The sequence below is a fragment of the Nycticebus coucang genome, chromosome 4, assembly GCF_027406575.1.
Source record: "Nycticebus coucang isolate mNycCou1 chromosome 4, mNycCou1.pri, whole genome shotgun sequence".
Lineage (NCBI taxonomy): Eukaryota > Metazoa > Chordata > Mammalia > Primates > Lorisidae > Nycticebus > Nycticebus coucang.
The window spans coordinates 141,649,880-141,663,168 of NC_069783.1; the positions used below are offsets into that span (position 1 = coordinate 141,649,880).

Here is a 13,289-nt window from a genome sequence, read left to right on the forward strand (position 1 = left end):
TGAATTTAGCTCTTATTTAAGCTGGTCTCCAACTCCTGACCTTGAGCAATCCTCCCACTTCTGCCTCTCAAAATGCTAGGATTACAGGTGTGAGTCACGTTGCCTGGCCTCAGACTAACAGATTTTTGATTTGGGCCTTGGTAATCTGCATGGGTATTTCATGTTAGTGCAATTGTCCATGAATATGAATAGCAGTTACATTATAGGTTTTGGGCATTGTCAGAGCAATGCTGTGTAGTTCCATTGAAGGATGAAATTTGACTATCATTTCTCATTTTTATAATTTGTGTTAGCCTGCCTAAATAATTCCTGTAGGGTTACATGTTAAGTGTAATTAACAAAACTGTCTTCTATGCCATATGAATATTAAATTTAGAATCAATTATGTTCTTTTGGACTAGATTAATGAAACCTATTTATGCCCTTTTTCCCCTTAGTTTTTGTATTTTTTGATCTGACTGTAGATGATCAATCAGTTTATCCTAAGGAATTAAGAGATGAATACATCATGTCAAAAACTCTTGGAAGGTAAAGAATTTTCTTTTCTCATATACTTCAGTGTTTTCCTTCACATTTGTCATTGGTCAGATTTTTTGTTTCTGATTTCATAACATTACTTACTGATAACGTATTTGCTGGGTTCTTATTTGTGATAGGAATATTTTTTTAATTTTCATTTTTTGTGAATTATTTGACACTGATTCTATTTTAAGTTTTTTATTTTTAATTGACATAATTGTGTATATTTATGTGGTATAATGTGATGTTTTGATCTATGCATACATTGTAGAAAAGCTCAATAAAGATAATTAAAATATCTGCCACCTAACCAATTTATCATTTTTTTGTGTGTGAGAACATTAAATATTTATTATAGCAATTTTGAAGTATAGAAATATATTATCATTTATTGTGGTCACAATACAATGTAATAGATCACTAAAACTTATTCCTCCAGTCTAACGGAAACTTTGTATTCTTTGATGGACATTCTGCCTTTTGTATCCCTTCCCAAGTCTCTGGTATCAACTTTTCTACTCTGTTTCTGTGAGATTGACTTTTTAAGCTTCCACACATATAGGTGAGACCATATAGTATTTGTCTTTCTTTGCCTCACTTATTTCACTTAATATACTGTCCTCAACTTCTATCCATTGTGCTACAAATGACAGAATTTCCTTCCTTTTTTTGGGACAGAGTCTCATTTTGTCACCCTGGGCAGAGTGCTGTGGTGTCACAGCTCACAGCAACCTCAAACTCTTTGGGCTCAAGTGATTCTCTTGCCTCAGCCTCCAAAGTAGATGGGACTACAGGCGCCTGCCACAACACCAGGCTATATTTAGAGAAGAGGTCTCGCTCTTGCTCAGGCTAGTCTTGAACCTGTGACCTTAGGGAATCCACCTGCCTTGGCCTACCAGAGTGCTAGGATTATATGTGTGAACCACCATGCCCAGCCCTAAGTTTTTCTTTTTTTTTTGGTTTTTGGCCGGGGCTAGGTTTGAACCCACCACCTCCGGCATATGGGACCAGCGCCCTACTCCTTGAGCCACAGGCGCCGCCAAGTTTTTCTATTTTTAGTGTAGATGGGATCTCTGTCTTGCTCAGGCTGGTCATGAACTCCTGAGCTCAAGAGCTCCTCCCACCTCAGACTCTCAAGAGTGCTAGGATTATAGGCATGAGCCACTATGCCCAGCCTATCCTTTGTGTTTTTGATAATAGCTATTCAAACAGATGGGAAGTGATATCTATTTCATTGAGGATTTGATTTTTATTTCCCTAGTGAGTAGAGATGTTGAGCATTTTGTCATATATTTTGATAGGCAAAGTATATCAAAATGATAATGATCAATTGAGATGACTCTTTCCTTTTCATATATTTTTTTATTGAGATAGAATATCTCACTTTGTTGCCATTGGTAGAGTGCCATGATGTCATAGTTCACAGCAACCTTCAACTCTTGGGCTCAAATGCTCCTCTTTTCTCAGCCTCCCGAGTAGCTGAAACTACAGGTGTCAGATATAATGCCTGCCTAGCTAGTTTTTTAGAGATGGGATCTTGTTCTTGCTCAGGCTGGTGTCAAACTCCTGAGCTCAAGCGATCCACCAGCCTCAGCCTCCCAGAGTGCTAGTATTACAGGTGTCAGCCACTGAGCCCTGCTTTTTTTTTTCCTTAATAAATTATATTGGTGATAACTTTAAAAGCAGCTTTATTGAGGCAGAGCCTGGTGGCTCATGCCTGTAATCCCAGCACTTTGGGAGGCCAAGGTAAGCTGATTGCCTGAGCTCATGAGTTGAGACCAGCCTGAGTTACAGCAAGACCCCATCTCTAATACCCTGTTTCCCCGAAAATAAGACAGTGTCTTATTTTAAGGTGTGCTCCCAAAGATGTGCTAGGTCTTATTTTCAGGGGACGTCTTATCTTTCCTGTAAGTAGGTCTTATTTTCGGAGGATGTCTTATTTTTGGGGAAACAGGGTAATAGTTGGGTGTTGTGGAAGGTGCCTGTAGTCCCACCTACTCTGGAGGTTGAAGCAAGAGAATTGCTTGAGCTGAATAGTTGGAGGTTGCTGTAAGCTGTGATGCCAGGGCTCTCTACCGGGGGTGACAAAGTGAGATTCTGTCTCAAAAAAAAAAAAAAAAAAGGCAGCTTTATTGAGATAAAATTTATATACCATACCATTTACCCATTTAAAGTATACAATTAAGATTATTCATATATTCAAGAGCTATGAATCTATTGCTGCAGTCAATTTTAGAATACTTTTGTCACCTTCCCAAATACAGTTAGTGCATTTCTCTTTGCTGTTCAGAATTTTTCCATCTTGGATGTGAGGTGAAACTGACAATTGCATGTAACCTATGGTAAAGTTCTCAAAAGTTTTGGTCTCAGGACCTCTTACACTCTTAAATTATTGAGAACCTTGAGGAGCTTTTGTTTATACAACTTAAATACATTGTTATTTACTGTATTGGAAATTAAAATTGAGAAATTATGCTAATCCATCAAATAAACTCATTTCATTTTAATATTGGTAGCTTTTTTGTTATTCATTTATTTACTTTTTCAGACAGAGTCTTACTATGTCGCCCTGGGTAGAGTGCCATGGCGTCACAGCTCACAGCAATTTCATACTCTTGGGCTTAAGTGATTCTCTTGCCTGAGCTTCCCAAGTAGCTGGGACTATAGGCACTGCCACAGTGCCTGACTATTTTTTGTTGCAGTTGTTGTTTAGCTGGCCTGGGCTGGGATCGAACCTGCCACCCTTGGTGTATGTGGCCGGCACTGTAACCGCTGTGCTACGGGCGCTGAGCCAGCTGTTTTTGTTTTGTTGTTATGATATTATTTAACCAACTTGTGATTATTATTATTTATTTTATGTTTTTGCAGTTTTTGGCTGGGGCTGGGTATGTATGAACCTGCCACCTCTGGCATATGGGGCTGGCACCCTACTCTGTTGAGCCACAGGTGCCGCCCTTCAAACTCTTGGGCTTGTGCAATCCTCTTGCCTCAGCCTCCCCAGTAGCTGGGATTACAGGCACCCGCCACAAAGCCTGGCTAGTTTTTTTTTTTTTTTTCCTATGTTTTTAGTAGACAAAGGATTTTCTTGCTCAGGCTGGTCTCAAACTCCTGAGCTCAAGGAATCCACCTGTCTTGGTCTTCCAGTGTGTTAGGATTATAGGTAGGAGCCACCATACCTGGCTAATAAGTAGCTTTTTAATGAAAAATAATTGTTAATGAAAATATTACTGAGAAGAGAGGCATTATTCTACACTTTTGCTTATCTTTTTGACATCTGGCTTTCCTAGAAGGTGAGTAGATCCTGATACTTGCTTTTTCAGTCTGTTATGATGTCACATACCATGTAAACCTCTAGAGAACCTCACTGTACACTAGTGAGCTGATGGGAATGGCAAGGACAATGTCTTAGTACTATTCTGAATACAGTTTTTACCTGTGAGTGCCCTGCAGTGATTTGGGTCCTCCAGGTTTGTCCAATCATTCTCTGAGAATCACTTCCTTAGGGAAAGTGTTTAGGACATTGTTAATCACGTTACACAATGTCTGTTGCCCGCCTCTGTCCATTCACAAAGGCCTTTCTATTTATTGATATTTTTGGAAACATGAAAGTTGAAAATACATGTAAGTGAATAATCTTCCATATTCCTGCCTCATAGACTCAAGCACAGTGTTCTCCACATAAATGACCATCTGTGGAAGGAATTTTGGTTTATCGAAATTGAGTTTCCTAAGTCATAGCGTTTCCCTATTTGCATTGACTGCTTGGAATCTCAAAGCCAAACCCTCTCCTATGAAATATATGCAGCTCTATTTTCTTAAGGGAGGATTTTACACAAATCTCTTAACTAACATCAGGTGGCAGATTCTCAACTCAAAGGAGTGAGGTAAGAAGAGAAATGTATTAGCTGTTGTAACTGGGAAACACAGGGGAAAGCAGAGCTGATGTGAGGCCTTGCTGGATCCTGAAGGTCATTATGGCTTGATTTCATTGTTCTCGAGCTCTGATGATGTGTGTTTGAGTAACGTTGACTGGGACTTTGGCTTCCACATTCTCACCAAGGTTCTGGCTCCAGATCTTGATTCAGTTGTTTGTTGCTCTATGTGGCAGGAAGAATGGCCACCAGGAGCTGCAGATTCATATTTTCTTTTTTTTTTGAGACAGAGTCTCACTATGTTGCCCTCAGTAGAGTCACAGCTCACAGCAACCTCAAACTCTTGGACTTAAGCGAATCTCTTGCCTCAGCCTACCAAGTAGCTGGGACTACAGGTGCCTGTCACAACGCCACACTTTTTATTTTTTGTAATCGTCATTGTTGTTTGGCAGGCCAAGGCTGGGTTGGAACCTCCCAGCTCTGGTGTATGTGGCTGGCACCCTAGCTGCTGAGCTATAGGCACCGAGCCAGATACATATTTTCTTTGTCTAAAATCTATACCAGAAAGAATGGTTACTCCCTTACCATCAGCATTTGATTTTTTTTTTTTGTTTGTTTGAGACAGAGTCTCAAGCTGTTGCCCTGGGTAGAGTGCCGTGGTGTCACAGCTCACAGCAACCTCCAGCTCTTGGGCTTAAGAGACTCTCTTGCCTCAGCCTCCCACAGGCGCCTGCCACAACACCCAGCTATTTTTTGGTTGCAGTTGTCATTGTTTGGCAGGCCCCGGCTGGATTTGAACCTTCCAGCTCTGGTGTATGTGGATGGCGCCCTAGCTGCTTGAGCTATAGGTGCCAAGCCTCAGCATTTGATTTTAAGGGAAACTTTGGCTAAATTTTGGTTACATATCCACTCTGTTCTTAGGAGTAGTGATTGTACCATAGCAGACACCCTACTAAAGCTGCCTGGACTAAGGGAGGATTTCCCAAGCAAAGGGTGGCTGTTTGCAGGAGAACAGAAATTGGACAGTGCTTTGAGCTGACTTAAAAAATAATAGTTAAGTGAACCCTTACCTCATACCATATGTAAAAAGTAATTCAAAATCAAACTAAGAACTAAATATAAGAGGTAAAACTATGAAACTCTAGGAAGAAATCATAGGGACATTTCTTCATGACCGTGGATTTGACAGTGGTTTCTTAAATATGATTCCAAAAGTATAGCAACAAAAGAAATATAGAAATTTGACTTTATCATCATTATTTTTAAAGCCTATAGCACCTGGTATTCCAAAGCGGTCTCCCATCCAAGTATTAACCAGGCCTGACCCTGGATAAATTTGACTTTAAAATTAAAAGTGTTTGTTCCTCAAAAGACACATGTAAGGAGATTACAAAGAACCCACAGAATGAGAGAATAATATTTGCAAATCATATATCTGATAAGGTTTTATGCCCAGAATAGATAAATAAATATTAGAACTCAACAACAAAAAGGTAGCTGGCCATTTAAAGGTAGGCAAAGGGCTTCAATAGACATTTCTCTAAAGAAGACAAAAGAAGTGGCCAAAAATTGCATGAAAATTTGCTCAACATTATTAGTCATTAGGAAAATGCAAACCAAAACCACAATGAGATACCACTTTACACTCACTCACTAGGATGACCATAATAAGGAAACAAAGTAGCAAATATTGGTGAGGATGTGGAGAAATTGGAACCCCCTGACCCTGATGGTGGAAATGCAAGATAGTTTGGTGCTTTCTCAAAATGTTAAACATATTTAAACAGTATGTGTGACCTAGAAATTCTCCTCCTAGGTATTTGTGTGTCCTCAAATTAAAACAGATGTTCAAACAAAAACTTGTACCGAAATATTCATAGCAGCTCTATTTACCATGATGGAGTCTAATTTACCTTTTTATTTTTTGAGAAAGAGTCTCATTTTGTCACCCTTGGTAGATTGCTATCGCGTCACAGCTCATAGCAACTTCCAACTCTTGGGTTTAAGTGATTCTCTTGCCTCAGCCTCCCAAGTTGCTAGGTCTATAGGCGCCTCAGCCTCCCAAGTTGCTAGGTCTATAGGCGCCTGCCACAATGCCTGGCTTTTTTTTTTAGAGATAGGGCCTTGCTCTGGCTCAGGCTGATCCCCAATTTGTAAGCTTACGCAATCCACCTGCCTTGGCCTCCCAAGTGCTGGGATTATAGGAGTTAGCCACGGCACTTGGCCTTTTTTTTTTTGAGACAGAGTCTCAGGCTGTTGCCCTAGATGGAATGCCGTGGCATCATAGCTTACAGCAACCGATCCTCTTGCCTCATTTTTTCTATTTCTATTTTTATTTTATTTTATTTATTGCTTTTTTTTTTTTGGCCGGGGCTGGGTTTGAACCCGCCACCTCCGGCATATGGGGCCAGAGCCCTACTCCTTTGAGCCACAGACGCCTCCCATTTATTTATTTTTTTTAGAGACAAAGTCTCACTTTATCACCCTTGGTAGAGTGCTGTGGTGTCACAGGTCACAGCAACCTCTAACTCGTGGGTTTAAGTGATTCTCTTGCCTCAGCCTCCAGGGCTGGGCTCAAACGGACTTGCACGTGGCTGCTGCCGGTTTTTGTTCAGGTTGGTCTCAAACTCATGAGCTCAAGCTACCCAACCGCCTTGACCTCCCAGAGTGCTAGGATTACAGGCGTGATCCACCACACCTGGCCTTTAATTTGTCTTTTTTTTCTTTTGTTTGTTGTGTTTTTGGTGTCATATTTAAGAAATTATTCACAGGCTGCGCGCCTGTAGCTCAAGCGGCTAAGGCGCCGGCCACATACACCTGAGCTGGCGGGTTCGAATCCAGTCCGGGCCTGCCAAACAACGACAACTACAACCGAAAAATAGTCAGGTGTTGGGCGGCGCCTGTGGCTCAGTCGGTAGGGCGCCAGCCCCATATACCGAGGGTGGCGGGCGCCTGTAGTCCCAGCTGCTAGGGAGGCTGAGGCAGGAGAATCAATCGCTTAGGCCCAGGAGTTGGAGGTTGCTGTGAGCTGTGTGATGCTACGGCACTCTACCGAGGGCCATAGGGTGAAACTCTGTCTCTACAAAAAAAAAAAAAAAAATAGGTGTTGTGGCGGATGCCTGTAGTCCCAGCTACTTGGGAGGCTGAGGTAAGAGAATCACTTAAGCCCAGGAGGGGGATTTTGCTATGAGCTGTGATGCCACGGCACTCTACCCAGGGCGACAGCTTGAGGCTCTGTCTCAAAAAAAAAAGAAGAAAAAGAAACTAGTCACAACAGGTGGAAGTAACCCAAATAAATGTCCATCAAAAGATGAACGTATAGGGTGGTGCCTGTGGCTCAGTGAGTAGGGCGCCGGCCCCATATACCGAGGGTGGCGGGTTCAAACCCAGCCCCGGCTGAACTGCAACCAAAAAATAGCCGGGCGTTGTGGCGGGCGCCTGTAGTCCCAGCTGCTCGGGAGGCTGAGGGAGGAGAATCACTGAAGCCCAAGAGCTAGAGGTTGCTGTGAGTCCTGTGACATCATGGCACTCTACTGAAGGCAGTAAAGTGAGACTCTGTCTCTACAAAAAAAAAAAAGATGAACGTATAAACAAAATGTAGTATTTCCACATAGTGGCATACTGTTCAGGTATAAAAATGACTGACATAATGATGGATACTATACCATGGGTGAACTTAGAAAATATGCTGGCTTGGTGTGCATAGCACAGTGGTTACGGCGCCAGCTGCATACACCAAGGGTGGTGGGTTCGCCCTTGGCCTGGGCCAGCTAAACAATTGCAACAAAAAATAGCTGGTGTTGTGGCGGGCACCTATAGTCCCAGCTACTTGGGAGGCTGAGGCAAGAGAATCGCTTAAGCCCAAGAGTTTGAGGTTGCTGTGAGCTGTGACACCACGGCCCTCTACTGAGGGTGACATAATGAGAGTCTGTCTCAAAAAATAAAAAAGAAAATATGCTAAGTGAAAGAAGCCAGAGGATAGCCGGACGTTGTGGCGGGCGCCTGTAGTCCCAGCTACTCGGGAGGCTGAGGCAAGAGAATCGCTTAAGCCCCAGGAGTTGGAGGTTGCTGTGAGCTGTGTGAGGCCACGGCACTCTACCGAGGGCCATAAAGTGAGACTCTGTCTCTACCAAAAAAAAAAGGAAGAAGCCAGAGGAAAAAAGGCTACATGTGTAGGATTTCGCTGGTATAAAATAGAATTGGCAAGTCAATGGAGATAGAAAGCAGATTACTGGTTGGCAAGGGCTGAGGTAGAATGTGTGGTGACTGCTTAATTGGTATGGGGTTTCCATTCGTGCTAATGAAAAAGTTATGGACCTAGGTGGTAGGGGTTGTAGAACATGGGCAATGTGCTTGCTGCCATTGAATTATATTCCTTTAAATTATAGCAGTGCTAAATTTTATGTTATGTATATTTAATGCAACAAAAAAAGAATGTCTTGTCATTTTATGCCATGAAGGCTATATTAACCAGTTTCATGAAAATATTTCAAATTGTATATAAACCCAGAACATTGTACCCCATAAATGCATTAATGTACACAGCTATGATTTAATAATAATAATAAAAAAAGAATGTCTTGGTAAACCCCTCACCTCATCCCTTCAAATCCCACAATAGTTATAATAGTTTACTTTAGGCGGGTTATGACCTTGGGCTGATCCAAGCTTTGGAGGACAGATCCTACTTAGGATGAAGTATGTGCTGGGTAACATCCTGGATAGCATTCTTCTTCTATTAGTAATATCTCCTTTCATTGAAAATCTTTGTGAGAGGTTACTGGAAGCTGGCTTGTATAGTACTTTTAGTTTCTTAGGTATTCTGACTTGATTTAAGGTACAATTCATGCTATCAACTGCTTAGGCACTTTCTCTGGAGATAAGAGAATAAGGAGGAAAGAGAAATGGCCGTACCCTTGAAAGGAATTCATTTGTACATTGTGTTTATTGTTTATTTTGGAGGGGACTCATTTTGACCAGGGAAAAATTGTTCTATTTGATATCATTCTAACTTCTGGAGAAGAAGAAATAATAATTTCTCTCTTTTGTGTTAATAGTGTCTTTCTGAGAATTTCACAATCTAGGGCTGCAGTCAGACTTAGGTCCGTATCACTCAACTCCAAGTGGAATTTGGAGCTGACTCAGTGTTGCTGAGTGGCTCATATCTACTAATGCCCTTGACATTTTACACTGGTGAGGCTTCACTGTGTTCTCTGAAAACAGAGAAAACGTTAAGATTGTTATATGGACTGTCTATAATGTATATGTATATATATATTACTTTATTAAAATACTGAGTTTATTTCACATGTATATTTTTGTTTCCCCACCATTTCCATGTCTGACCACCATACCACCATATATGGACTGTCTTTAACTTGTAATACATGAGGCAGATTTAGGAGTAGTGGGTCGCATGATTAAAAACATCCTGATTTATTGAAAAAAAACAAAAATCCTGACAGTTGCTATCTTTTTCCTTATAGTGGTGCCTGTGGAGAGGTAAAGTTGGCTTTCGAAAGAAAAACGTGTAAAAAAGTGGCAATAAAAATCATTAGCAAAAGGAAGTTTGCTATTGGCTCAGCGAGAGAGGCAGTAAGTACCTGTTAGTGGCTGCTCACCTTTTCTTGACACTTTTTTACAACTTCCCAGAATAGTCTTTGAGTGATGATTTCCAATCTCAGGAATGGCTCACTGCTCAGATATGTGAATTTGTGAGTACCAGAGAACACAGGAAATTTTTTAGTGTCTTTTTTTTTTTTTTTTTTGGCTGGGGCAGGGTTTGAACCTGCCACCTCCGGTATATGGGGCTGGAGCCCTACTCCTTCGAGCCACAGGTGCTGCCTAAAATTTTTTAGTATCTTTAATCTAAAAATTTTAACTTATAGAAAATTTGGTTCCAGAAATACTTGGTTGTACATAATAATGTACATGGCAGGAAGTATTTTGTTTTCCTTCCAAGTTCAAAGTTGTTACAAGATTGTTTTTACAATAAATGAAAGGAAATTAGAGGAAAAAAATCCAGCTGTAATCCCCCTTGAAACTCCACAGCTGTTTTCAGTTTTACTTTTCTTCCTAGTTTTATACATATGAATTCACTTTTTTAGATGGTTGAAATCATACTATATATATAGTTTTGTATTCTGCTTTTCCACACTTGCATTATAGCATAAACTTTTCCCTTAATTCATCCTTTTTGATGATTAAGTCTCCATGTCATCAACTTTATCATAATTTCGGCCATTTCTCTGGTTGATCATTAGGTCATTTTTAATTCTTTGCTCTTTTTGGATAATGTGACAATGTGTATGTTTTGTTTATGGATTAGTTATAGTTTTTAAATGTTTTAATGAAATTATTTTAATAGTCTTTCTATGTAGTACCCATTCATTTAATTACATTTTTTTAAAATCCACATTTACTGTATGGCTCTGAGACGGCCACATCTATTGGTCTTCCCACACATGACCCAATAAAGTAATGTAAAACACACCCCCAATCACATTTTCCTTTGTGGCCAACTGTTTTTTGCTATTATACTTAAACATTCTTTTTTTTTTTTTTTTGTAGAGACAGAGTCTCACTTTATGACCCTCAGTAGAGTGCCGTGGCCTCACACAGCTCACAGCAACCTCCAACTCCTGGGCCTAAGCTATTCTCTTGCCTCAGCCTCCTGAGTAGCTGGGACTACAGGCACCCACCACAATGCCCGGCTATTTTTTTGTTGCAGTTCAGCCGGGGCGGGTTTGAACCCGCCACCCTCGGTATATGGGGCCGGCGCCCTACCGACTGAGCCACAGGCGCCACCTACTTCAACATTCTTTAAAAGATCAGGTGTCCCCCCCACCCCCCCAGACAATGACATTCTCACATGGCAAGAAGAATTTCCTTTCTGTGTTCATTCGCTTTTGTTGTAGATCTTTTCCCCTGTGATTCTGGATTTGTTTTACATTTTAGGGAGTAGAAAATATCTACCAGATTGTTAAAAACTTGGAGTTAAGATTTTACTTCTTAATTTCATTCTTCAGATCATATTAGATTCTTTATGACCACTGTATTATCAGAGTACACCCTGACTTGGTAATGAATTTAATGGCTTACAGGAAGAGGCAGGCTCTTAAAATTAAACATCTGGGTTTCTTAGCTGAAGTCCGTTTTACATAAATATGTAATTCTATCTCCTCTTTGCTTGTGGATGGTAGCCCAGGAAGTTGAATTACTTGATTCATCCTTATGGAATTGTTACAGAGAACAACTTTAGTATTCTGAAGCTTCTTTTTTTTTTGTATTCTGAAGCTTCTTTTCATCAGAGTCTCAGTAAATACACATACGTTAGTCTGCAGTTGAGGTTAGAACCTGTGTCTGCTCTATTAGTAGAAATTTGATTTAACATTTTTTCATACAGTTTAGTTAAATACCTTGTTTATGGTTTTTGTTTGTTTCATCATTTTCATGAATGTAAATAATTCCATAGCTAATGACAAATGGAGCTTACCAGTTAAACATTGTGAAAACAATGAAAATACACTTGCAAAAATAAATAAATATTCATGAAAAAAAAAAGAAAATATACTTGCTGTGGCAACTGGGGCAGGTGCCTTCTCTTATCTCAGCCTTAGTTGTCTCATCTGTAAAATGGGGAAAATTATAGAATCCAGTTCAGTTGGGGATTCTGAGGCTTATGAGAGATGATCCTTGGTAATAAAGAGCCTGGCCATTTATTGAATGCTTATTATTTGCCAAGTACTTTGCAAAGTGATTTTAGGTGAGTTATTTAATTCATTGACTTCTAACCTTTGGTTTCTTTGTATGAATAGAGCTGGGTTTGGAACTCAGATAGCCTTTAGTCAATTATGTTTAACTGCAAATATTTAAAAAACTTTGGTTATTGGCTTGGTGCCCATAGCTCAGTGAGTAGGGTGCTGGTTATATATACCAAGGCTGGTGGGTTCGCGCCCAGCCCAAGCTTGCTAAAAAACAATGACAACTGCAACCAAAAATAGCCAGCGTTGTGGTGGGCACCTGTAGTCCCAGCTACCTGGGAGGCTGAGGCAAGAGAATCGCTTAAGCCCAAGAGTTTAAGGTTGCTCTGAGCTATGATGCTATGACACTTGACCAAGGGCAACATAGTCAGACTCTGTCTCAAAAAAAAAAAGGTTTTTTTTTGTTATTATTACTAATTAATTCTAATATTATTCTGTTTATCAAAGGACCCGGCTCCCAATGTTGAAACAGAAATAGAAATTTTGAAAAAACTGAATCATGTAAGTATTGCTGTAAATGTGAGTCACACTTAAATTTGTTTATTTTAAAATTATAGGAAGAATGCAAAGCATTTTAATAAACTAAAGCTAGTATTAACCTGGGGTCCTTTTACTTGCCTGTCATTTAGTTGAGAGTTTTTTTTTTTTTCACAGAAATCTTCTTTTTTAAAGTTTATTGAGGAAGAGAAAGATAGGTTTACAAAGCGAGAGTAAGATGTAGGTTTACAAAGTAAGATTTGTTTGCCATAGACAAAGGTGCCATGAGAAAAAACTAAAGCAAGAAGTTGTCTTTGTTTCTTTTTCTTTTTTTTAGTTGTTTTTTATTGCTTATTTGTTTTATACTAGGTGGTACATTCACATGGTTCAAAATTCAAAATGTGCAAAATGGACTAACATGAAAAGACTTTCTCTTATATTTTCCCTGTGGCCTCTTTGTTTTCTTTCCTATGATGACTAATATGACTTTCTTATGTGTCTCTGCAGAAGTTGTTTATAGATATATAAACTAATATGCACCATATACGTATTAGTTTTTTTACCCCCTTTTCCACTTACAAATACATCTTGGAAATAAATATTTAAAGCAACAATACATCTTGGTGATAACTTCATATCATGACACAAAGAGCTTCTT

At 39.9% G+C, this 13,289-nt stretch overlaps 1 protein-coding gene across 7 annotated transcripts in view; it reads left to right on the forward strand.

Annotated features, from left to right (window-relative positions):
• The window catches only part of CHEK2 (checkpoint kinase 2), a 67,295-nt gene that overhangs the window by 16,615 nt on the left and 37,391 nt on the right, over positions 1–13,289 (forward strand). For all 7 annotated transcript variants that reach the window (XM_053587223.1, XM_053587219.1, XM_053587217.1 and 4 more), the window contains 3 exons: positions 438–528; positions 9,878–9,986; positions 12,602–12,655. In XM_053587223.1, the coding sequence (XP_053443198.1) occupies positions 438–528; positions 9,878–9,986; positions 12,602–12,655 (254 nt within the window). The remainder of the gene's footprint in view (positions 1–437; positions 529–9,877; positions 9,987–12,601; positions 12,656–13,289) is intronic.